General features: G+C 40.6%; 2 protein-coding genes and 1 long non-coding RNA gene across 7 annotated transcripts in view; 1 reads left to right on the top strand and 2 right to left on the bottom strand.

Moving 5' to 3' along the window:
* The window catches only part of uvssa (UV-stimulated scaffold protein A), a 45,013-nt gene extending 32,105 nt beyond the window's left edge, over positions 1 to 12,908 (top strand). For 2 of the 5 annotated variants that reach the window (XM_088009291.1, XM_088009288.1), the window contains 6 exons: positions 725 to 932; positions 1,053 to 1,193; positions 1,812 to 1,995; positions 2,069 to 2,189; positions 11,777 to 11,954; positions 12,073 to 12,908. In XM_088009291.1, coding sequence (XP_087865417.1) covers positions 725 to 932; positions 1,053 to 1,193; positions 1,812 to 1,995; positions 2,069 to 2,189; positions 11,777 to 11,954; positions 12,073 to 12,166 — 926 coding nt within the window. In that variant the 3' untranslated portion in view covers positions 12,167 to 12,908. The remainder of the gene's footprint in view (positions 1 to 724; positions 933 to 1,052; positions 1,194 to 1,811; positions 1,996 to 2,068; positions 2,190 to 11,776; positions 11,955 to 12,072) is intronic. The other 3 variants (XM_088009292.1, XM_088009290.1, XM_088009289.1) reach the window with 3 other exon arrangements.
* Positions 1 to 26,482, bottom strand: part of LOC106911700 (uncharacterized) — a 407,869-nt gene that overhangs the window by 103,598 nt on the left and 277,789 nt on the right. The gene's annotated exons all lie outside the window — the stretch shown is intronic.
* Positions 15,105 to 22,421, bottom strand: nkx1-2b (NK1 homeobox 2b). The gene is made up of 3 exons (XM_014978456.2): positions 21,432 to 22,421; positions 19,798 to 20,023; positions 15,105 to 15,847 (listed from the first exon to the last, which is right to left on the bottom strand). Exons 1-3 carry the CDS (start codon positions 21,726 to 21,728, stop codon positions 15,105 to 15,107), a joined length of 1,266 nt encoding a protein of 421 aa, XP_014833942.1. The 5' UTR covers positions 21,729 to 22,421.

The following is a 26,482-nucleotide window of genomic DNA, read 5'->3' as shown; positions in this document are numbered from 1 at the left end:
GCTCATGTGACGCATGAATATTCCTGAGCAGAGGTTGTGTTAAACTGAACAGGTTACGTATCGCACGCAGTACAACGCTGTCTGCATAAATATGCAGACAGCGTTGTACCTCACCATGTCTGACAAATGCTTCTCAAAAACTGGATAGTGAAAACAAAGGAGTTGAAGCGACATATCGACATCTGTCTGAGCACATTTCTGCACAAAACACACCTACAAATGTAAAACCAATCACACAACACATCACATAGAGCTCCATACAAAGTAATTGACCCGTGGCTGCTGGTATAGAGAAGGGGAGGAGGACGCCTCCCTGCCAACAAGATGACACAATGTTCATCACACGACTACGACAGTGAGAGCTGATTTTGGGGCTTCAGAAGAAGTATGGGAGAGACCTAATAGAGAAAGATCTGCTTCCTGACTCTGAATTTTGAAGTTCCTGACTAAGAGACCACATTCAGCCTGGCTTTGAAAAACATTCCCAACTGTATTGAGTACCCCAGTCCCTCAGGGTTGTGTGTTCATTCCTTTGCTGTTCAGTCTTAACACATGACTGTAAAGCCATACTTTTTTATATATATAGTTTTTTGGGTACTGGTGCACTTTTCATGTAATTCTCCATAACCGGGTTAATGTTTTAGTGCATAAATATGTTGTTGAAGCTTCTGGTATGTCTCTAAGAGAAACTGACGTAATGCTGAACCACATACCCTTCGTTTAGGTCTCGATTCCGCTCCTTCCACCTCAACTGCAGCATTCGCACCCAAAACTCCCCCAGTCAGAAGACCTCCAGCTTCCCCTCTTCCATCCAGCTCATTTTCCTCTTCCAGGAGGATGAGGAGGCTCCTAGAGGATCAGCAGGATCCAACTTCTGCTGCAGCCACACTGCGTGTCTTCAGACAGCAGATCCTGCTTCCAGAATCCATGTGGTGACTTCTCCCCTGACTCTCCTCCTTCAGACATTTCCCTTCATTCTTATCACTTGTTTCACCTCCACTGTTTAAGCTTCAAATTATGGTTAAACTCTCCTCCATACATCTTGTCTTTAGCAGCAGCAGCAGCAGCACTACTGGCCCTGGTTCATCTCAGCCGGACTCAGCACAGGATGCTGCTGAAGCTCCAGTTGTTCCTTTTGGTTTGGATCTGTACTACTGGGGCCAGGAGCAGCCCAACGCTGGCAAGATTCTCAAGTAATACACAAACACATTTCCACAAGTGGGGATGAGTAGTTTTGGACGCAGTCGTGCACATGACTGTACCACATACAGTAGTGTTCACACCACTTGAACTTTTTCTACTTTAACTGTAAACTGCAATGTGTGAACTGTTAGGAAAATGACATTTCCCCCCCCCAAAAAAATAAAATCTAAGTAAAATTTTACTGTACTGATACAGTAAATTCTGACCACCACCACAGATGGTATTTTACTGTAAATTAGAGATTTTTTTTTTTTACAGTGTAAAATCTAATGTTTTCAGGTCCAATTCTTAGGATACTTCCTGAGAAAAAGGGGAATAAATAGGCTGCAGATGTTAGGAAATCGTGCAATGATCATATTTTAGTTGAACGTTGTGATGATATCAGTTGTATTAAATCCATATTTTCTCCATTCTACTGCACTGAGACTCAGTCTAACAGGCTGCAAAGCATGAACTCCTGATACTTTTTATACAACCAACAGATAACACCGTCCAAACAGACTTTTCAGATGTCCATACTTGGCTATTGTTATTTTTTAAGTGTTTCATTTCTCCCTACTCATTTGAGGGTCTAATGCTGTAATTCTGTGTGTTGTTTCCTGTGGCAGGTCAGCCTCTCAGCACCAGTTCTGGGTTCCTGCAGAGGTGGAGGAGGAGGTGGAGAACCAGGACCTGTTGGCGCAGAGTAAGAGCAGATGCATCTCCTTCCCAGGGAACTTTGTGCCCGTCAGCCATTTCTGCAGAGCCCCGCTGGGCAACGGCACTCTGTGTCAGCGGCAGGACCGCGTTAAGGTACCAAATCTGACTGGTTTCAGTTTCATAAAGCGCTCTGCGACCGTCCTGACCTGCTGCTGTCTGCCCTCAGTGCCCTTTCCATGGCCTGATCGTCCCCCGCGACCAGGAGGGACGGCCCTGCAGAGAGGAGGACCGGCAGAGGGAGGAGCAGGAGCAGGAGGAACGGAGGAAGAGAGAGCAGCAGCAGCCTGGTGAGAGAGGAGATGAACTAAACAGAATCCAGAATTTGACATCGGTGGGATTGTTGTCAGAGTTTATTTCAACAAAGATGTCTGATAGGTTCCTGCTCACCTTCTGATTCTGTCTGGCTTTCCTAAACCTTAACAGAACCTTTTCAGGATTTCCAGAAGGTTTCTTTTACCCTCTTCTTGCTAAAATTCTGTTCACTTTTCCTAAGAATAAGTGCAGGACAAAGTCCTGATGAGATTCTGTAACCAATGGCAACCAACCACATATCTCTCCTCTAAGGGCCAGACTCCATCCTGACCCCCATTGCATTGTTTACCAGAGACCACCGCCACACACCTGAACTCGACGTGGCTCTGGTGTTGATGTGACCAACATTTGACTAATGCTTGTAGCAGAATGAGAAGCACATCCCACATCAGTGTGTGACCAGCAAACCAGGAAGAGGTCCCAAGCTGTTTTGGTTGTGTACATTCCTCCCTCACTCATCCAGTCCAATACACAGCACCAAGCTAAAGTCAAAATCATATGAAGCAGTTTCTCATTGACTTAGGAGTTTTAGCAGGTTGTTCCTGTAGTCCACATGCTCAACATAGCTTTAGAAACGTGGCACAGCTTAAAGGGAAATAAAAAGTAATATTTTGATCATTTTATAAAAAGTTCATTGTTGGAAACTTTTTCAACCATGATCCATTCTCTGAAGCAACATCAGCTGGAGATGGTGAGGCGTTTGTCTTTCTGTCTCAGTCGAACAGATGAGGCTTCATCATGTTTTCTCCACATTTTACCCATATTTAATATTTAGCAGCATGTTACCACTTTCTGCTGTTTAGAGTTGTAGTATTTGTGTCTGTGTGTGTGTGAGAGAGAGAGAGAAAGCTCAGGTAGCTCTCTCTGTGTGTGCGTGTGTGTGTGCGTGTGTGTGTGTGTGTGTGTGTGTGTGTGTGTGTGTGTGTGTGTGTGTGTGTGTGCGTGCGTGCGTGTGTGCGTGTGTGCGTGCGTGCGTGTGTGTGTGTGTTTGGCCATGCCATGCAGTCCAGTGAGTTGTGAAATAGCATCTTTTGTTACCAACTACACTATCGATCAGTGAGTCAATCTCGCACATATACCTACACACACACACACACGCACGCACACACTCACACAAATCAATCTCACAGTAGGGGACTGTGGCCTGACAGAAACTGATGGACCATTGGCCTCTGCTCCCTTGGTCACAAATTTATACAGAACACACACTCCAGACACACACACACACACACACACACACACACGCACGCACACACACACACACACACACACACACACACACACACACACACACACAGCTGCAGCATTCATAGTGCGATCAACACACAATCTGCTCAGAATCAAAGCAAAGCTCTGTCATGTTTTACTCGGTTCCCAGATTAACTTCATTTGCAGAAGAGGAGCCACGGGCAGGCCTGTGTGTTTTCACAGGCCTGACCGTGAAAACACACGGTCAGGCCGGTCAAGCCAACCGCGTGCCATCAGGACCGAAGCAACCAACCCCACCTGAACACTGTCACTTCACCCAGAAGCTTGCTCTGTCTATATCCATGTCCTGAAGGTGTTGGCGTCTTTAGGCTTCTTTATTTCTATTTTTCTTGTCTTATGAGATGAGCAGCTCTGAGAGCTGCTCATCTTATAAAACAAGAAATCAAACTCTCCAGGTTTGTCCTGTTCATATTTAAGGTCACTGAAAGATCCAGTAAACAGTTGCACAGAAAATAAAGAATCAATAGTTTTGCTTGGTTTCAGGAAGTCTGAATGCTGAAACTAAAGCAACACTGTTGATTTCAGACAGAGTAATGTGTGTAATCTACTTAGATGGTTAATACTTAAATTTAATGTTGTGGAAAGCAAAGTTTTGTACAAAACTCTACTGATGTTAGAGCGACTGCACTATGTTGAGCTGTTTAGATAAATAGAAGAAAACTCAAGTCTCACTCCAATAAAGTGAGAGTTGGCAACGCTGCCTAACACCATGTAATGTAATGTAATTGTGCCACAATCATGCAACACAAAGCATAAAAGCAGCGTTTATTTCTGTTTTTATTTCCCTCTGCTGTGGAAAATGGTTCCCTCTGCAGTGCATCATGGGTGGAGAACGTGAAACCTTAAACATCAGTTATAGGTTTCCAGTTGAGTTAATCAAACATTTTCTGATAACTGAATCAAATTTAAAAGATAATGGTACAATTATATAACGCTTATAACAAACAGTAAAATCAATCTAAATGTTATCAGAGTTACTTGGGGGAAAAAAATAACATGGTGACTATTAATTACTGGAACTTGATATTGGAAAGTCTTCAGTTAGACTAAACAGTTAGTTTACTAAACACTAATCATAAACATTAGTTCTTTAGCTCCTGCTAAATACCTACATGGTATTTTATTGTAGATGTGCATTCTGGGTACAGAATAAACGTAACTTGCTGCACTGCATCATGGGTGGAGAACATGAGGAGACAAAAAGAAACTGAAAAGTCTTTACCTACTTCAAAATAAGAGCCTGAATATAAACATGTAGCTAGTCGAAGAAATCATCACAGGCAAATAAGCAACTAAAACTTCAACAGAGATGTCGAACTTTATTCAACTCAGAGTTTACAAACCAGCCGAGTAAATTAGAACTTATCCAGAAAAATGAATTTAAGGGATGTCAAGTGCACTACATGTTTTCAAAGTTGGCAAAAATGCTACAACACTAAATGAAGAGTTGGTTCCCGAATTAGCCCGTTTGTGGATTAGCAGAAGTGTGCCCACCATGGACATTTGGGAACAACAGTTCCACTGGCGCTGGAGAAGAAGCCGCCATAAAACTCTAAGAGTTCTTTATTACTACAGTCCACTTCCACCAGTCTGACACAGCATTGACCTAAACAGCTTGGTTATCATAGATCATAGATTTAGACATTTTAGATGTTTCTTAGTGTGTCACACTGTGTTTCTGTTCTGGGCTCTGCTGCATTTAATTACTGCATATATTTAGAAGAAAGGTGATAGTTGGTGCGTAACGTGGACACATACTGACTCAGGCTGATTCTTAGATCTTTAAAGCGTCCAGTCAAACACAGATGCCAATATTGGTTGGAGCTTGTGTGGTGTAATGTGAATTTTCCCTAACCCTTGTTTCCCAAAGTAAAGCTCAATAAGAAATATGGAGAACCTGTTGATGTTGCTGTGGAGGCTCTGTGGTGACAGATGAATCAAAGCAGGTGGTGAAAACCATCAGAGGAAAACTCCTGGTGACCTCAGAGCGACAACAGGACAAGCTAGCAGCCGCAGGCACTGATTAGGAATTAATTTAACAGGAACAAAGGGAAACTGAAACTATTAACTGTCTGACATATGGTGTTATACAATCACTTAATACAAATATCATTTAAAGTGAAATAAAGATGTATAAAGTTGAAATAAGGCCACAGATTAGCAGGTTATGGCTAGTTACTGAGAAAGCTAGGCCTAGCATGATCTGAATGTGATTCTGAACAGTGTACACACCTCTGTTAATCAGCCAGTGTGTTAATTACCTAAAAACAAACTTATTTGAGGAAACAAATCTGGAAAAAAAACGGTTCTCCACATGTGTTACAGAGTCAGAAGATAATCAGAAGAAAGTGACAAAAAAAACTCCATATTATTATAGATACACAATGAGAAGCAATAGGTGGAAATATTTACAAATACCTGGAGAAAATATGGGGCAGTAGAGATGTTAGAGAAACCTAACAATTGTAATTGTAAGAGGATCTTACAGTTATTTTAAAACATTGATTAAATAATTTGGAGTTAACATTGAAAGAGGTGAAACCTAGCCTTAGCTAACTTGAAACTAGACAATGATACTTTCAAGCTAAGGCATAGAATGGATTTTTTTTTCTCAGTAGGGAAGTTTTACTTTGAGTGAATGTATGACACTGGTCACTTTCAATGAAGAAATACAAAAAGCAAGACTGTCTTCCAGATAGTTACTACTGGGACTTTACAGAGAAGCTCCAGGTTTAGCATCCATGATGACTGTCAAGTTTATAACAGTAAAAGGAAAAGGTGTAAATTATTTTAGGGCTTCTGACAATTACCTATTAAATTATTTGCACTCTTAGTGATTTGCAACTCTGGGATTTTATTGTTTGAAGTCATAAAGAGAAAAATATTATTAGCTTGTGGTGCTAATAGTAGTTAGCACCCCAACAAATCACAACACTAGTTTTTTAACTCTGCAACTAGAAAGCACTAAGCTCAAATTGAACACATCATTACCTTAACTGACATTTTCAAAACCAAATGAAGGTTATTCAGTGATAAACTGAGGTTGAAAACTCAAAAGGATAAAACGGAACGACTTTGCTGTAATACTAGCATGGCTGATGCCTTGCTGTGAAATTCTGGTCGATTCTCATCACCCTTCAGTGCTCCATCTGGGATTTCTCCCATTGAGCTGGATTTCTCCGTTTGAATTTCAGCCGACTTGTGAACGATGATGTTGATTTTCTGTTTTAGAATTGCAGTCTTCCTATTGCTGGGTTTCAGTCACGTGACCCAGATGACGCACAAAATTCAGATGGAGGGCCAGAAGGGGATTTCTCAGGTTCAAAACAAAGCAAAGTTGATCACAACAGTACGCTAATGCCCTAAATAGGCTGGAACAGCTGAGGTATCTCAAAAAAATCTGCGTATATTTAGGATATGATCTGTATTATCTCGGTAAAAAAAAGACTTCTCTTATAATCTTGAGGATTTACCCTGCAGGTAGGACCCTGCAGCTCCTACCTGGAGCTGCAGGGTTCATATTATACAATGAGCCAGCAGAATGCTTTGAAAAGCCTGGAGAATACAATCATTTAGTTTCAAATTGGGTCAAGCATTTAGGTTCAAAAGCAGCACTAGATGGCTGTCGACTTGTTTCTGCCAGGTGCGTAGTGAATTGTGCTTTCTCTCTTGCTCTCGCTGAAGGCGGACGCTTTTTTCCTCTGCTCCCTTCCTGCCCTTGTCTGCCCTGCTTGCTCTGTTTTTGTCCTGTCTTTTCCTATATTTTTGGAGCCTTTCTTTGCACATCATCCAAATCTACAAATTGTGGATCTGGTCAACCGATCCCTCAATGCAGTTGATCAAATTTTCGACAAGAACTCTGGGCACAGGAGAGCCCTCTTGTCCTGCGGGGACACACCCGGCAGGATTCACCCTGGATTTATTTATGATAACAGGATTTCTGCTGTTTGGAGCTTGTGGATTCCTGGATTATCGACAAATTTGTGACGGACTTGTCCGAACTAGCAAACACTGAGACTGTTGGTGTGGACAGAGATGAGGACTCTAAAACTCACTAACCGGATGGAATCGATCTTGGAGAAGTTGCTAGTTTCGGCTCAGTGGAACGACCAAACTAATTTGGATGATTGGGAACTGAGATGTATCGGAGAGACTTTAGGGAAGATTGAAATTTATAATCTTCCCAACCTAAGACATTTTGTTTCTGAATTGGCTTTCCCCATGTTGCTTTGGAAGGGCTGCATATCTCTAATCTCCTTGAAGATATGTAAACACAACGCTCCTTCCCACCTCATCCCCTCCTGTTTCCATGGAGCTGAGCGCTCCCAAGGACATAATTCCTCGATAAACACCTCTGTCGGACTATGCCAGGGACCACAGCCACCTGGCTTCATGGCCCTTTGACATCACTGCCTTCACTCATGTCTTTGTTTTGCTCCTTTGTTTTGTCTGAATGTTCCCATCTGCCCTAATGTATCCTTTCCTCTTTTCCTTTGGTTTGTTATTTTGTTTGTATTTCCTTTTAACTCATGTTAAGCACTTTGAATTGCCTTGTTGTTGAAAATGTGCTATATGAATAAAATTACCTTACCTTACCTTATAAGTAATTTTAGTCTATGATAAGGATGTTATCGCTAACAACGAACTAACCCATGTTATTTTATGAGCTTGAATTTCCTGGTAAATAATTTATTTAGCTTCTGTAAACCCAAATTCATGCTGGAGTTGTACGTTAATGTTGAGTCGCTGTAGGAGGCTGGATTCGCACTGATCTACAGAAACCCCATGGCCAGACACAAAGCATGTGGGGGAATAGTAACCTCTCATGGTGACTGTATGGCTGGATATGTTATATTTAATTTATTTAGCTTTTTTATTTTTATTTTTTACCATTCAAGTCCCACTGAATAAACATTATATTTTCTCTCTGTGACTCGACACTGAACTAGCTGCTAACAACATTAGCACTCTGAAGACAACCACACTAGGGCATAAAAATAATATATCTTACCTTACATATCCTCTCCTGACTACCAGCAGTTCATTTTTGTCCTCTGTAGAGGATATTTCTAAACTTGAATATCTCCCACCCCCTGCATTCTACTGAATTAATTCCTTTTGGTATCTGGAGAGGATATTTAGGGCTTTTCAATAATGCCAGATGTGAAGGGGTGGGACTTTTGTACCCTCCTTTTTCTAATTCATAAAAATGGCATTTATCAGTAATACATTTTATGGGAAGAGACAAAGTAAGTGCATAAAACCTTTTATTACCTTACAAACACTGTGGGATTTTTAAAAAAATGGTGATTGGACAACATTTTTTTCTTGGTAGTCAGGAGGATATGAATGCTTGTCTTTCTAAGTAACTGTCCAATAAAATATCTGAAAATACAATTTAAACGATGCGATTGTTTCCTGTTAGAAAGTGGTGCTGCAAACTCTGGCATTGTTAGTTTCCGCACCTCCTGCTTTTAGCTGTAGATTATTGATCCACTTTTCTCCTCTTTTTTCAGTAAGGTTTTTAAAATTAACTCGCTTGTGACCAACTACCTTCGAAACACAAAAAAAACGTTTATCTTTTTCTTTATTTGAATGGTTGGAGCAACCGTAAAGGACTCAGACTTTAGACATTTTGATGCTGGATCAACAGAAATAAATAGGCTGAATTTACTTCTGGCCCTCCATGTGCATTGGGTAACGTCTGTGCTACGTCATCTGAAACATAGCAATATAGGGATGTAGTTTGGCAATGGTAATGGAGGAAGTGAATGAAACCATTTAATTGGTTCTAGAAAATTTTGAAAATTCATTACTCTTAAAACAAAATCTTACCTATCTACTTCCTGTGAGACTGAAAATGTATTCGTCTTCTGCATTCAGTAACGGCATCCACACCAAAGAGTATTGTCTGGTTCCAGCTGATCCCAGGAGCTTTTATGCTGAAATGTGCTGCTTCGGGTATTTTACTGTGTAGACGGCTCTGAAACAGGTTGTAAAAGCTGTTCAGGTTCATGAGGAAAGGTTTGTTTTACAGGATACATTTTAAACAAACAGATTTCAGGCTGGGATGTTAACGATCTTGGCTGCCGTCTATTTCAACCTTAACAGACGACAGGCACTGATATGCCTGTCGGATCCATGAAGCTGACCAGCTGACAGAGATGAGAGGAATGGATGCGCCGCTACACTGGGATGGTCTGGATTTATTCTCCCACACACAGACAGGCAGGGCCGCTGTGCTTAGCAGAGCGTAGCTTAGAGATGAACCAACCAAAGACCCCAGATACCTCAGAGTATGAGTGTGTGGGCTGGCCCCTGCCCTAACCCCCGCAGGCCCCATCTGGATGGGCTAAAAGGTGTTGACAGAGAAAAGAGCCCTGCTGCAGTTCTGATTGAATTCATAGGCTCGCTTTCCTTTCTTCGTATTTCTTCTCCTTTACCCTCTCATCTCACATCTGACCTTTTGTTTTTGTTGCTTTTTCTCTTAGACCTGAGCAACAAAAACCAGCATACAAACTGAACGTTTGTATGTTGCAGCCCCTCTTTTATTAGCAACTACTCACTTAAACTCAATTACATTCGCCTTCGTGTGTGTGTGCGGAATAGTTGAAGATCCAGTCTTCAAGATCCAGTCAGACCCAGGGTCATACAGCTGATGAGCTGAGGTCAATGTTTTGACAGAGCAGTGAGCAGACCTCAATCCCATCACAATCACAGTGTAATTACTTTGAATTACTGCAGGTTTATCTCTAATTCTACCGCAGTCCATCATTAACGAGAGGCTTCTCTTCGTTTAGATCATCATTACTCTGCATTCCAGCCGCTTTTACTTTATCAGCCAGCATTATGGCACTACACTTTTCATTAACACCAGAATAGGATCCAAATAAGCCCAGAGGACACGGCATTCGCTTCCCGTGCTCTGTGAAACTGAGCAGTTGGAGCTCATTTACCTTATCAGATGCTATTACTTCATTACACTTCTTTGTCAAATTGCTTTTTGTGTAATTGTTATGAGAAGAAACTGGAGACATACCCAGTTGCTAACCTTTTGTTTTTGGGATATGTTGCATACTTTCATTGCCGAATGGATGGAAAAATTAATTAAAACTAATGATTGATTGGATGTTAAAAAGCCATAGATGTTGTCAAATCTTGACTAAATGAAGACCTCATGATTAAATTGTAAAATAAAAAACAAAAGATGACTTTGGCGGTAAAAGCTTTCACCAGTGGTGGACTCCGTTTTGCGAATCTGCTAGTAGCGAAGCTGATTTTTTGTTTAGCACTTTAGCATATTTGCTAACTTTGAAAAGACTGAGCGCACTTCACTCCCTCTTGATTATTTTTTTTCTGGATAGATTCTAAAAACATTAATTTACTTGACTGTTTTGTGACTTTCTGCTGAATAAAGTTTGACATCTGTGTTGAAGTTTTGGTTATTGACGGTTAAGAATTGGGCAAAATCAGGAATTAACAAAACTCAACAACTCTAAAACTGACCTCTAAAAGTGAAAGGTCTGTTCCACAAAACCACTTCCTGAAGTGCAACCGTACAGGTAGATGTGTAATGACAAACTTGGCTGTGTTGATGGCGATATATTATGTTGGTTAATGACATGGTTGAATTTAGTGCCTTAGCAATAGCTACTGCTAAATACCATGTTTAGTGTTAGCTTCCGCTCAGTAACATGTTGGTGTAGAGCTGTAGCCTTAGCTTATGCTAAGTCAGGTGTTGAGTGTGGAGTTTTAGTGTTAGCTTCTGCTAAATACTATGTTGGTACATATTATTTAGCAGAAGCTAAATACTTCAGTGGAATTAATGCTTGTAATTAGTGCTTTAGGGTTAGCACAACTAACCTTTTAGTTGATGGTGTCCACCACTGACTTTCATACATCCAGATCATTGAATTCAGACGTACCAATCACTTCCACGGCACTGTGTGCAAGATCCAGGATGTTAACTCTCAGTAGCTCAGTCTCATTTATGATGTAAATCTGATGTAAAACCCCATCTGTTAGAAAGCTGTCTCAAGACATGACAAAAGCTACATAAAATGTTTATTAAACTACCAACAAAAAGGAAATTCCAAATAACTAAAGCTAAGCTGCGTAGTGTGTAAATGAAGTAATGAAGGTGCTAAAGGTGGATGCATTGGATGCACAAAACAAAGAAGAGGAAAGATGAACGGTGGAAAGTGTTAGTTTCAACACCTCCAGTTTGTCTTGTTTCTCCTCTCCCATCTAGCTTCATTATGCTCACTCTCTGTTGTGTGGAAATGTGTTGCAGACTGGCGTGATGTGGACTTGATGCGTGACATCGAAGCAGCAACAGGAGAAGACCTGGGCTCCAGTCAGGTGAGAGGTAAAAAACGGAAGGGGAAAAAAAAGAAATACCCTAACCTCAGCGATCTAAAGCAGACCAGCAACACGTCGCGCTCCAGACTGGAGAGAAAGGTCTTCAACAAGTATGTCTCTTCAGCTTTGGCTAAGCCTTCACTGAGCTGAGCTAAGTGGTAACCATGTGGTCCTGTCAGGAAGTTGTAAAACTCTGCTTTTGTTTTCTTGTCCACCTCCCCTCTCTAGGAGCACCATGCGCAGAGTGGCTCAGGTGTTAAGTAAAGCAGACAGGAGAAAACACGACAAGTTCTCCAACCAGTTTAACTACGCCCTCAACTGACCGTGTTTCTGTCGATGTACTCTATAAACAGCCTCTTTCACAACGATCAAGGACTCTTAAAATCTGCGTAAAGAAACTGAGTCACAGTTTTTAATGTAAGTGTGAGCTTATGTACCTGCATTTCATGACTGAAGGAACATTCACAATATTCATGTTTTTGGAGGGACTCTCACAAGGAAAGTTTCTCGGATAATTTATGTGTTTGAGCCAGTATAGGGCCATGTAACCCAGTGGAGGTAAAAATAAGCATGATTTCACTGAATCACATTAATACAAATATTTTTTTAAGCTGCATGAGCTAAAATCTCACCAGCAGATCAGCTTGTTTCTACACTGTGACTGTATGTTTTCTCAATTGAAATATTCACAAACATGTTCCCAAAATCAATATCAATCAAAATTGGAATCTGCAGATCAGACTTTTTAAGATCAGTGATCAGCCAGAAAACTACAGTCGGTGCAGCCTTCATACAGTACGTGCCCATCTACTTCCACTGATAAACGCCAAGCTAACATTCACACAATTCCTGCAAAAAGGACGTCTTGCTGATAACAAGGACATTTCTGTTAAATATACTAAGTCAAATATTGCATTGTTTGTATGATCCTGTCTTTGTTCTGTACACAGATACCCAGATGTTTACTTTTTTCTACTTTTGCTGAATGATTAATTTATGTATTATGGGGTAATGCATGAGTTAGGTTTAATACTACTGTGTGCATTAAAATCATTTGTACCATAGGGAAATGTCTTGGCTTGTTGTCTTACTGTCTCTGCTTCAAGTAGGGATAAATTAGGATCTAGTACACAAGTATGGAAAAAGAAGTAAGACAATGTTAAGCACTGGCATCATAAAAGTAAAGTTTAGTAAAACAGAGAATGGTTTAAAGTAGCTCTTCCCTTGTCATATTCATACTACAAACTACTTAATGATTTTGGTTCCTCTCTGCAGCTGTTTAACCTGTCATTCACAGGTTGTCATTCACAAGACACGAGAGGACCCAAATTTGGGTCCTCTCGTGAATGACAGGTTAACTGTTCAGAAGCTACAGAATCGAGTTAACATGATTGTGAAGGTGAGGTTCTACCTGCTGTCACATATGATGATACTCACTCTGCCATGCTGAGGTCAGGTTGGAATCCTGGTGAGTTAGGAACGTCTTTGCCCACTACAAATCCATATTTTAAAAGTTTTTGTACATATTTTTCCACATTTACCAATAAAAGTAAAGAGCAATCTAACTGGGTTAGTGGTCTATAATTATAGATATTTCAACTATGAGATCCTGAAATGTTTTTCCCCCAGATTTGATCATTTCCAGTATGAGGTTCCGTTGAGGATAACTCCTCCCACTATAGCAGTTTGAACCAAGGAGCCACTCAGCAGCTCAGAGTTGGAGCAACACTTCTATCGCAGATATAAAAGTTGTCATTTTCAGCAATAAAACTTTAACTGAGTACTCTGTAACAGCGACTGAACTTCATATCTATGGAGTCAGTACATAAAAATCTAGGTTAATGTGATAGAAGCACGCTGTCAGCCAGAATCTTTAGGTAAACATGAAGAAATTTAGAAATCTACTCATAGATAGACTAGACCCACTAACAACCATTTGTGTGTCTTTATTGATCATTAGGCAGCAATAATAAAATACAACTGCTTTTTACAAGAAAACAACAGTTGTCTAATGTTTTTCTGTTCCATATAGGTAGTTTATGAAGCTGTCAATGGGAAATCCTTTAACCGAGGAACTTTTTTTAATCTAATTGGTTCATTCATGCTCAGATGGACCTGTAAAGTGTTGATTTTACTTTGGAGATTATTCATCTCTCCCTAACAGTGCAGTCTATTTTTAATTCCAAATTCCTGCTGTGGTTTTTATAGGCTTGGGGGTTAGGCCAAGCTCTCTGCATGTGTTCTGTTTTGGTTTGGCCTTTGCTTCCAAAGTTTGTATAGATCTTTATTTTTATTTTGAAAACTTTTTAGAATATTCCAACCCCAAATCTGAAGCCATCCCTTATTTTAACATTGTTATTTGTGCCAATGTTAAAATAAGGGACTGTTTTAGATTTGGGGGGTTGTCCAGGATGTTGAATGCCATATTAAACAGATTTTGGTTTTAAATGGGAAACAGAACAGCTCAACTCCTGTCTTTATCTACTCTCCTCTTTGGTGAAATATATACACAGAAGTAAAAAGATTTATCAAGTTAAATTTGGCAGCAAATGGTCAATTACTGTCTTAAGTACATAAAGATGGAACAGAATTTACCCCTTTTTAAAATAAAGAGCTTTCTGCCTTACTCTTTTAGAAACTCTTGGTAAGGAATACTCATCTATATGTTTTAAGGCTATTTTTATTTATTCTGCCAAGTACTTGAGCTCAACAGCCTCATCCTATTTGTGCCCTCTCTCATCTTTAAACAGAAAGGACAATAATGGGGAAAAGAAGTGAGGTTGTGAAATGGAATTATGGTTTCTCTGCAACCCTCTGTAGAAAACAAAACCCCCAGAAGAAATCCAAAAGCCTCCATCTCTGCACTTAATTATTCATCTTTTTAATATCAAAGGACAGTGTCATGTTGGGCTGAGGATTTGGTACATCCAGGGATTTCATAGCAACTGGAACAAATTCAATAAATAAGGGAAATGAAAACGATCACAGCTGGAATTACACAATACTGATGATAGATCAAAGCCATTCCTTACGTCTTAAATAAACATTCAGTATTTGTACAGATGTGAAATTAAACAGAAAGAAAGAACTCAATTCTTGGTCTATCACGCAGGTCCAGATAGCATTCAGAGGAAGCTACAACATAGATTTATGTACAAGTTCTGGTTCATATTCACAATCTATCAAAATAATCCACTGATTTAAAGTCTTCAGGTACTGGTAGTAAAAAGGTTTGCTGCTCTGCAGTTCACTGTGTGGCTTTACAGGTGTGTGCTGTAGAAGGCAGGCGCAGCATAGCTCTGAGTTCCCAGCATGAATGGAGACAGGACATGGCTGGCGGTGAGGAAAGGCAGCTGCACCAGGCTCCCTGTGGGGGGGTGGTGGTGTCCGGCGTAGCCAGCGTGCATGGCCAGGTGGCCGCTGACCGGAGGAGATGGGCTCAGAGGACTCAGGCTGCCCAGGCCTCCCCCTGTCCCCCCACCTGCGCCCCCTGCTCCTCCGGCTCCCCCTGCCGTGGGGGCCGAGGTATCGGCTCCAGGGTTCTGCTTCTTCCACTTTGTCCGGCGGTTCTGGAACCAGATCTTGACCTGGGTCTCGGTGAGGGATAGGGACAGGGCCAAGTTGAGGCGCTCGCACACCGACAGGTAGCGTGTGGACTTGAATTTATTTTCCAGCGCTACCAGCTGCTCGTAGGTGAAGGCAGTCCGGGCCCTGCGGGGCTTCCCTGACTTGGAGTCCGAGCCGGAGCGTTTCCTCTTGGGCTTGGTGCCCTGCCCTGCGTTGATCTGACTGCTGCTGATCTGAGCCGGGGGCCCTCCACCGGGGCTCTTTGTGTCTCTGCTGGGGTCAGAGTGGCCATGCTGGCCCAACTCTCTGTCTCCGTTGCTAGGCAGAGCAGAGCTGCTCTCCTCGCTGCTGTAGGTCCCATCTGGACCCTCAGAGTCTGGAGTCCCAGAGCGGTGATAGTCCTCCTCATCTGGACTTCGGTATACAAAACTGTCCTCTGAAAGATGAACACAACAACAGTTTAGGTGCAGGAAGCTTGAACCTGTGGTAATGCCAGTCAAACAGTTCTCCTTTAGCCACAAACAGATGTAGCTAACACCTCAGGCAGGAATCCAAGACAAGTCTGCTTGTCTTGGAGGTCTACTGTCCTGCTGGGATGAAATCACATCCAGCAAACTGGATATGAAATCATCAAGTACGTGTCAATCTGGAATAACTCAGATTAACCGGATGAAGGGAAGGAAATGAAGCTACTGATTTCTGTTTCTGCCTTTTCTCAACTGTTAACTGAGCAACTGTTAATTGTAGCTTTGTGTTTCTCAGAACTAGTCAGGTTCTTCTTGTCCAAACGTCTTGATTATTTGGCTGAGTATAGAGATGGAGAGAGATAGACAGATGGATAGACAGACAGATCTCATTTCAGCATTAAAATCTGTATTTAAATGAAGTGAATCAAAAAATAAATTTTCTCAAATAGAAAATTATATTGGCCAAAAAAAAAAAAAGATTCTTAATACATAAGTATCTGCCTACTGAAAGTTACGTCCACAGAGCCATTCAATAAATCAGAATATTACTGAAAAACTCATTTATTTCAGGAACTTAATCACAATGTGAAACACATTCTATATATTTATTACATTTATATTATTTCTGTTAATTATGATTATTTTTCACTTGGAGCTAAAATAAACCCTATGACATTTAAAATTAGAATATTACATCAGATCAATATAAAAACTTTTTTCACAGAAATGTGGGCTGGGCTTAATTCAAACTCTGTTTACTGCCTCAGGCAGTGATTTTAATCTGACAAACGGGACTCATTGGAACACATATTCTAATTTACTGAATATGACTGTATATACTATACAGTATTTTCCCCCAATAGTTGGTTGAGGTATCTCTAACAGCAGCTGTTGTTTCAACACTTTAGCTCAAACTTGATGACGGAAACCTCCACGATGTCCTAGTTAAAGTTCGCTACGAGCCAGCAGATGGAACCAGAATCAGGGGTTTTTGGCCTAAATGCTGCATGCTGTGTGTGGCACACCGCCCCTATGATGAAGCATGCTGGTGGCAGTATGATGCTGTGGGGACATTTTCTCTCCAGCTTGTCAGAGCTGACTGGAACGCGAATGGAGCCAAATCAGGAAAATCCTGGAGGAGAAGCTGTTAGAGGCTCCAGCTTCCAGCAGGATAATCAGCCTGAACAGCCACACTGGTATTATGGGACGGCTTAGACTAGGCTGTTAGAGTAGCCTAGTCAAAGTCATTTACAGGCAATCCCAATAAACTAGATTGAGGTTTGTTGGTTCTAATGTGAAAATATTTAAAGGGGTGTGCGTACTTTTGCCAGGCTCTGTAGTTAAACATCACAGTTCAGATATGATGAACTGACTTATAGCTGCAGATGTTTGTTGCTTCAACTACAGATTAAAATTATTCAATTTATTTAGCAATTTATTTAATAATCATTTACAGCTAGATACAGGTCTGAGTCAGGCTTTGGTTAAAGATGATAAAACAGTGCGAAAAGAGCACCAATTCTAAAAAGTTTTTCATTCACGTTTTTGTAAAAAAAAAAAAAAATCTGAATGTCAAATTATTACCTTTTTCAATAATCAAAGGAACAAAAAATATTGCCATTAAATCAGTCAAATCTATATCATAATTGCTGCTTTTTGCATGTTTCCAATACTAACTTTGCTATCACCCTAATCAGCTCCCTGCACAGATTATCTGTCAGATCAAAGTCAGGTGTATCTCTGAACCACTAAAATATGAATATTACAGTCAGAAGAAACATGTTGGTCAATATTAAAAGACAACTCTAAACATGAATCAGTCCAGGGTATGAAGAATTATGGGCTTAGTCATTTACTGTATTTATTCATTATTAATTTTCACCTGTCATGAAAAAAATGGTTAAAGGAGAAATTAGAATATGTCCCAATGAGTCTCGTTTGTGAGATTAAAAAATATCCAATGATATTTGGATAATTTTTGTTTGATCCTAGTTATGCCCAGCAAATATAGAATTGAAGTAAAACATAAACAGAAATAAAACGGGGCTTTCAGGTTTGCTGGAGGCTCTGGCCTCCAGGAGTTAGCTTCTGTTAATTTATCTATTATATATTGCAATATATAACAAAAATAATAGAAAATGTGATGGAAATTCCAACTGCAGCAACTTAAAAAATTAAACCGACATTTAAAGAAAATTAATTAAAAGGCAATAAAAGCTGCTGGGCTTCCACAGTAACCAGGTCTGACTGGCAGCAGGCCTGATCAGACTGGCAGTAAAACCACAACACAAATATAAATGAAAATGTTTTCAATATTCAAAAAAATTAAAAATATTTTGACTGAATTTCTTCTAAGTAATGGAAAAAATGCTTTGAAAGCTGAGAAAGAAAACAGACTTACAGACTCTGAAAAACATTTTCAAATAGGACTATTATTATTATTTTTTTTATTTATATGCACAGATTTTAATGAGTTATGCTATAAAATAATACTTAAATTTAGAGTAACCAATTCAGATATTTTGAGCACGTGACAATGAATGAATAGAAATGCTGTTTAGTTTAAAACATCTCCGTGCTCTAATTAGCTAATGTTTAATCAATAAAAACAACAGAGGTTATATGAATTTTTTTTATTACGGGTTTAATTATTATATAATAGTTAAAATGTTAGCTTTAGTTTTTTTTAACTGGAATCTGATTTATATATATAAAAAAATATTTATTTATTTAATTGATTGATTTATTCAATCTCCAAAACTCTGCAACTCTTATTAAAACATATATGTAGCATCTATAACATCTAGAGTATATAATTATCATCGAATTATCGATTGAATTTTTCTGGAACAGTTCAGATTAGATGAGAGACATTCGTTATTTATTTAGTAAAATATCTCGTGAATTTTTTTTATTTAATCTCCTCTAAATATAAATCAATAATATTATCATTATCATAATTATAATCATTATGTTCGTCTTGTTGGAAAACGTTTTTATTTATTTTGCCAGGTTTAACATCGCTGGGTTTCATTGGTGTGTCTGATTTGTCTAAGTGATTGTAAGACGCAGCAACACGTCTGTTAACGCGAACACGATTAAAAAAAAGGAAAATACATGTTCATGTTAAAAAGAAAAAATAAAAGAATGCGATCTGATTGCAGTTTAGGTGAGTTCTATTAGTTCCTTCAGTCTGCTGCTGGAAACAGATATTCACCAATTAATAACACACACCTCCGATCAGATCTAAACACACACACACACACACACACACACACACACACACACACACACACACACACACACACACACACACACACACACACACACACACACTGCAGCCTGTCAACTTTATTTTCTCTAAACTGAGCTCTAAATAGAAGCCAAATTGATTTTTTCCCCCTTTTGAAAACGAATTATTAAGTCTTCAACTAGAAACACGCTCTATTTTCATTCCTGATGGATTTGAGTGCATGTTCCAGCTTTAAAATCTATTTATTTCTCAGTGATTAGACGGATCCCAGCACAGGCAGCGGACACGTCCTGAAACAATGATTCAGCTGTCGGCTGGGATTCACAATTCCGTCCTATCAGATGGAAAGTCCTGCTTTATTTTTCTGTTGAAGTTTAGCCGTGTGAACGGGAAACTTAATAATAGTCTACTTCCCCAACATGGCTGTAGTAGTGGTTAAAAATGCATATAATAATAAATAAGCATTTTATAAAACGACCCAACGGTAAAATATTTATCACACCTTAAATAGTAAATATCAATAAAAACGAGTCAGCACTCTAATTAAAAATAGTTTAGTAAAAGCCTCCATAGTTTGCCTTAAAATATATCCCCCAGAAACAAAAAAAAAAAACAAAACAAAAAACGAAGCAACCACTAATATAGCTGAGAATGAATCCCACTCACTGCTCTGGTATTCCTCTGCGACGTAGCAACTCTTGCTGGGCTCCAGGCTACTGAGCTCGCGCTCCCCTGGCCCTGCTCTCCGGTTCTCCGCATCGTAAGCGATCAGCTCGCGCTCCCCGTGGTGGCTCACGTGCTGCGACGGCGACGTGTGTCGCCGGTTGCTCGTGAACTTGTTGGGGTCCAAGATGTCCAGGACGGAGAAGGAGGTGGTACGGTGGCCGGGGCCCTGGCGAAGAAGAAAAGTCTGAGTTAGTAGGTAGTTTTTCTTTCCACTTCTTTTCTTTCTTTTCCTGTTGTTTTCTTTTCTTATGTTTTTTTTTAGTTTCTTTTATTTACGTGAGTTTTCGTTGGGGTTTTATTTATCTTCTGACATTTAAAAAAAATCAAACATTCATTTAATTGTATTTCATTCTTAATAAATAATAATAATAATTTACAACAGCCTAAATTCTTGGATCTTGTCTCATTGGGCGCCCAAAGGAAAAAACAAAACAAAAAACAAATCAATCCAATTTTATGACCCTCTGCATGTCTGGAGTGGTACAAAATGGAGTGGGCCATAAAGGCAAAACGTTATTCTTAATCTTATGGCTGAAATAGGAGCTGAATGTTTGGATGATGTTTACAGTATTCGTCCATTCTCCTTTCGCTGTGACCCTGATTGTGCGCAGCGTGTTTACTGTTGATTTGCACATCCTGATTTATGTGGAGCTCAGAAGGTGTCCGTGCGCTGCTGAGCTGATAAGAGTCCCAACCACGGCTACAGATAAGGATCGTTCATTTATTAATGAGGCCAGCCTGGAGCATGTCCACAGCAATAATCCCACATTAATACTATCAACATTCTCAGTTGAAATAATATGAGCGAGTGGGAAAAGAGTCATTGACATTACATGAAAAGATTATTGCAGCATGATCACAACAGGGATTAAACAGAATGATCTACTATTTATGAGTTTATGGCAAACCTGGACGTAATGTAGCCGATAAAGAGCAAATGAAGAGGGAAAAATGTGGTTTAAGAAAGACGTTAACATTTTTAGATTTTTTTTGTTCACATTTATGAAAACTTCCGAGCAAAAATACCAATATTTTTTATTTTGTCTCGATTAGTGTGAGCAAATTTTTGTTATGCCAAAAAATAAAACAAAAATAATTCAGATATCTTGTAAATTTTCACAGTTTTCTGTTAGTTTGGCAATTTAAATCAATTTCACTTAAATTTATTGTGTGTGTGCGCGCTTTGGTTGTTTTGCAGTTGCTGTCATGTTGATTAGCAACTTTTTAAAAAAGCACAGTGAAAGCAACCATACCCAAACTATGAGAAATTTTTAACATGATCGAAATCAAGACAGACATGAATGCATGTAAATAATTTAAGAACATTATCACGTTTTCCGGATGGGAAAAAGCTACCCCCCGCCCCCTTTGTTTTATTTCACTTTTCTGGCGGTGCATTTCATGTTTCTGTCTCCTCTGTCATGTCACTAATCTGGCTCATTTGGAGCTTTCCTAAATAATAATAATAATAATAATAATAATAATAATAATAATAATAATAATAAATAATAAGTTGCAATGGAATTAATTCTCTCCTCAGAGACCCTCCATAAAGTTTGGCCCCCGCCTCTCACCTGTTGTGGCGGAGCTAACACCGGCGGGGGCTCCGTGTGGTTCTCTACGGCCTGAAGATCTCTGCTTGCGGCCACTGAGAAGAGCCGCTTTTCCGCGGCGGCGCCTGCGTCCAACATCTCCCCGCTCTCAGGACCCACCATCGTCTGAACCCCGTCCCCGCTCCCCGGTCTGTCCCGACTCATTGCGGGCTGGAGCGTGTCCACCACGGGCCCTCCTGCTGCGGCTCTGTCCCGTCCCATCACCGCCTGGATCCCGTCCGATCCAGGCCCGGATGCCGCGCCTCTGTCTCGGTTCATCACTTTACTCCCTCCTTCCCATAGACTTTATGGAATTTAGGAATCCGGAATTAAATGCGAAGAAGAGGAACAAGTGAAAAAGATAAAAATAAATAAATAAATAAATAAATGAATAAATAATAATAATAATAATAATAATAATAATAATAATAATAGAATACACAAATTGAGCCCAGTTGGATTTAAAACGGTTATATGATATTCATTTCGGAGGATAAACGTCACACGAAAGGCCAGCTCATGAGTCCCGTTCACGTCCAGCCTGAGGTGGAGTTCTCTGCTTTTGGAGGTTTTCCATGGAAAGTCCGGGAGTGTGGACAGGTGAGAAGCTTTAAGCCTGACTGGAGGCTACTTTTTGTCCGCTCAAACTTTAAACTTCTTCTCTCTGCCTGTTTGTCTCCGGCTCTTTCGGCTGCATCCTTCTCCGCTTCAGCAGAACTTCTCCAGAGTCACAGCGCGTGGCAGTTAGCCCGCGATGACACGCACGCATACGCAGCGCACAGAGTTCGACCTCTGTGCGGTGACCGCAGGACAGTAGCTGGAGGCGGGACAGACGCTGATGTATCTCTGCGCGAGCAGCTCGAACCAGCTCGCGTTCTCTCCCGCTCCTTCAGTTTTGAGTAGCTCCCTCTCTCCTCCCCGTCGCCTCTTGTTTCTCGCGCTCTCTCTCCCCCGTTCGAGCTTTCAACACCCTCTTTGGCTTACAGCCGGCCCCTAGAGGACCCTCTATCACACACATATACTCACACTGTGTGTGCGCCGGTCTCTCTCCTTATTTATGCATTCCCTTTCAACTCACGCCTTGTAATTGGCTACAAATTAATCCCACTTGCGCTAATAGGCTATTATCTGGCTGGTGCGCGCGTGGGGCGGTGCGGCCCGGGACATTTCTCTGTCCTGGCAGGAGAGAAGCAGAGAGCAGGAAGCACGCGCCAGCTCAACGTTTCGGATTTAATTTTTTTTTTACACATAGCTAATCCCACACAGTTAGTAGCTGCTCAGCAATTGAATTCATACTTTACTGACGGGTGTAAATACAGATTAGCTCTAGTAGGAGCGAGTGCTTCCTACAGTTAGGCCAGGTCAGCAACAGTCAGTTCTAACTTATGAGCGCGTATTTATTAGTTAGTTACAGTGTAGTAAGGCTAATATGTTGCAAGGTTGAGGGATTTGAAGCCGAGGTGTAATGGCCTCCATGAACGGCAGCCCTTATCTCTAATGCAGATTCCAGGGCAGGGCCTCTCCTCAAAACTCAATTACGGCCTGAATAAAGACGGTAATGTCCCCGCTGCAGTGAAATATTGATTCCTAATCCTTGGCAGTCATTACTATGCCAGAAAATAATAGACCACAGAATTGGATTTTGATTTAACACGCGACGTGTTTATTCTAATGCCGGGGACTTAATATTCCGTTGACTCATTTTCAACCACAGAGGAGGGGAAGGGGCGGTGGTGCTGGGAGAGGGGTAGTAATGGTGTCTCAGACGCCCGCACTTTTTTTATATATTGTTGTGAGAGACAATTAAAAAAAAAAGAAAGAAGGATGTGATGGGACATCTTCCCTGTCCTCCTCTCCTGCTTTAATACACAAGGTCAACTCCATGTAATTGCCTTGCTCAATGATCCTTAAGAGGGAAAAATTAAAAGTTGAGGAAAATAATGGCCGAAACAATGAGACATGATTAGCCAATCACAGGGCCCCACCTCTTTGATCTAGCTCCTGCTTCCACAACAGTCTTTATGTCTATATTAAGTGCATTAAATATCCCAGCACCTTACTCACCTTGGGAAATATTTGCATTTTAAGTGAAAGGGAACTATAAAGCACTGTCATCACACGCTGTTACAACGGGACTGGAGAGAAGTGTGGCAAACCAGAGAAGCCGGATTATTAAACGGCACTTCTAGCAGTTTATCTGCAGATGAGGCTTTTTGGGGGCACAAATAAATCTGACATTTGCCATGCCTAATTAAATGTAATGCCTGTGTTCTTTAGAGAAAGGGGACATTTTAGCCGCCACCTCTGTGGGGACCTGCATTCGTTGCTTTTGTCTGAATTTACTTGAATTTGTAAGTCTGAACAAAATGCAGACAACAGCAGCACCTATGACAGGTCGTAAATAAGATGAGTAAAAGCAATGATCATTGGGGGAGAATTAAATAAAGTCAAGCAGTGATATTAAAGATCCAAAATTAGGGAAACTAAACAATTTAGCGTATGTAAAAAAAATTACAGAGTTTGAGCAAATATGCTGAATATGAGCTGGCTCAGCAGCAGAACCAAAGAGGCTACAGTCCCTGGTTCGATTCTGGGGCCAAGGGAACTTACTGCATGTACAAATAAAAATAATGTGAATAAAGAAAATCTCATAAAAGAGAAAATCCTCCAAATGAGCTCACCTCATCCTCCTTTCTGACCAGTTGTCTAATATCAGCTGTGTGCCACAGTGACGTGTCTGGTCACACACACAGGATGTGGCTCTCTGCCCAGGGTGCCATTGTGTTTGGGACTAACAGCAGCCATAAACATCTGTCTGTTTTCTCTTGGTTCTTACAGTGTCCAGTCAGAAGGGAAGGTCGCTGTGAGAAAGTGAAGCTTACAATCCTGACGCTGTGGTGGTTGGTTGCTGTGTGATTTGACATTGCTGTGATGGATTATATTTAAGAGTGTTTCCTTTTAAGGAATCTGAATGCATTTGATCAACTTGAGTTCAAAGTCTAAAACATTGCTAATGAGTGTTCTATGCTGAACAGAGGTTAGTAAAATAGTTTGAGATTTATGAAACATTTATTGGATTTTGGGGGAAAATACATTTCTAATGCTTTTTGGGCTATGAAACCACTTCTGATTGACTGTAATGTAACTGAGTGAATTATTAGACATTAAATACTGATATTTCTAAAAAACAAACTTGATTTGTTGAATTGCATTTGTGAAACTACACAACTTACTGTCATGATTCAGGGTTGAGGTGCAGTGAGTGAGACATCGTAGGACCAGGTTGAGAGATGAAGAAAAAGTTGATTTTAATGAAAAAGCTATCCACAATGTGTTCCAAAACACAGGCAGCACAGTTGAGCGGACGGTAAAGTTCACACTGGTAGAACTGGCTAACAAGAAACATAAGATACCTGGACTGTCTGGAACTACAACTAAGACAAGGACCCGACAAGGAACAAACACAGGTGGGTTTAAATACACAGGGAGGGTAATCAGGGAATGAGACACACCTGGGAACAATCAAGGGGAAAACGCTGCAGCCCCAGCGGAAGACGTGGTAGGTGCTGGACCCGGAGACTGTGGAGAGGCTGGAGCGGCGTGTGTGGAGGAGTGTCTCTTCTGAATGAATTCATTGTATAGTTCGAGAAGTAGTTCCAAAATAAATGAGTCTCTCTTGAATTGTTTGAATAGGAAATTGAATTTCTTCTCTGAGTCTATTTCATAAAAGTTTATGGGTAGATCAACAGAATAGTCCTTGGAAGCTGTCTGGGAGGTTTCCGGGGAGGAGCGATCCTGTTTCGCCATCAAATCATAGTCCGATTCTATTCCCATTTCCTCCAGCAGCAGTGTAGAAGGCAGGATTTCCACATCCTTGTAGAGATCCCTCTGTGCCAACTCCAGCTGCTGTTGGATCCATTCTTCCTGACTCATTTGACCATGATTCTCACCTTGTCTGGTCGGGTCCTTCTGTCATGATTCGGGGTTGAGGTGAGGTGAGTGAGACGTCGTAGGACCAGGTTGAGAGATGAAAAAAGTTGATTTTAATGAAAAAGCTATCCACTAGTGATGGGTCCGGCAACACCGATGCGTCGGTGCATGTGTCAAGCCCATAGACCAAAACCCGTGTCGGTGCGCATATTGGTTTCAGCAAGTCACGTGACCGATACAGGAACTGTTTCGAAATGACATTAAAGCGCCAAACTGTGTATATAAGGAAGCAAACGAATTCTTGATCTTTTACGGAACAGCGCCAACTATGGAGCAGCCTCAAACGAAAGGTTTCCGCAGTGTGGGACCATTCTGATCTTATATTGGAAAATAAATTTGTTTTCATTTTGTTGTTTCGTCCGGTTCTTGTCAGTTTCTACTTGATCTATCTGAATCCAAATTCAGCTGAAACTGACTCTTAGTTTACTTTCATATTATGTTCTGCAGGTTAAGTGTTGCATATGTTTGACTAAACTGTCTTATTTAAATAAATCCACCTCCTCAATGCTAAGGCATTATGAGGCTAGGCATGAGACTGAAGTCCCAGATATACTTAGATAAACTCAGATATACAGCCATTCTACAAATTACTCAGTTGCTTTTTATAAATTATTTCATATACAGTGAACCCTCGCTATAACGCGGTTCACTTTTCACGTTATCGCTGCTTCGCAGTTTTTTTTCCACAGTGTTCTGCGTCCTGATTGACCCCATGATTGGTAAAAACAGTCTCCGCGCTTCTTTACCTGAGTGCCAATAACGTTACGGTATTTAATACAGAGAGATAGCCATTCAGGAGATGGAAACTGAAACTTTGAATGCCAACTGGAAAAAAAAAAAAAAAAACTGTGGCCGGAGGCAGCGCAAAACCCGACCGGAGGCTCGCTTGACGAGATCCATCGCTCTGCCGTAGATACAGCTGTGAATCTCGCAAAGTAGCTTGGAGGAGAGGCTTTAATGACATTACTCCGGATCACATTAAGGCTCGATTGATGCACACTCACATCCGCTGATCTGAAAATAGGTTTTGTTATTTGGTTTCA

The sequence above is a fragment of the Poecilia mexicana genome, unplaced genomic scaffold, assembly GCF_051168715.1.
Source record: "Poecilia mexicana isolate PSO_F unplaced genomic scaffold, ASM5116871v1 scaffold_10, whole genome shotgun sequence".
Taxonomy (NCBI): domain Eukaryota; kingdom Metazoa; phylum Chordata; class Actinopteri; order Cyprinodontiformes; family Poeciliidae; genus Poecilia; species Poecilia mexicana.
Note: the sequence above shows the minus strand (reverse complement) of the source record. Positions and strands in the feature narration are given on the sequence as shown.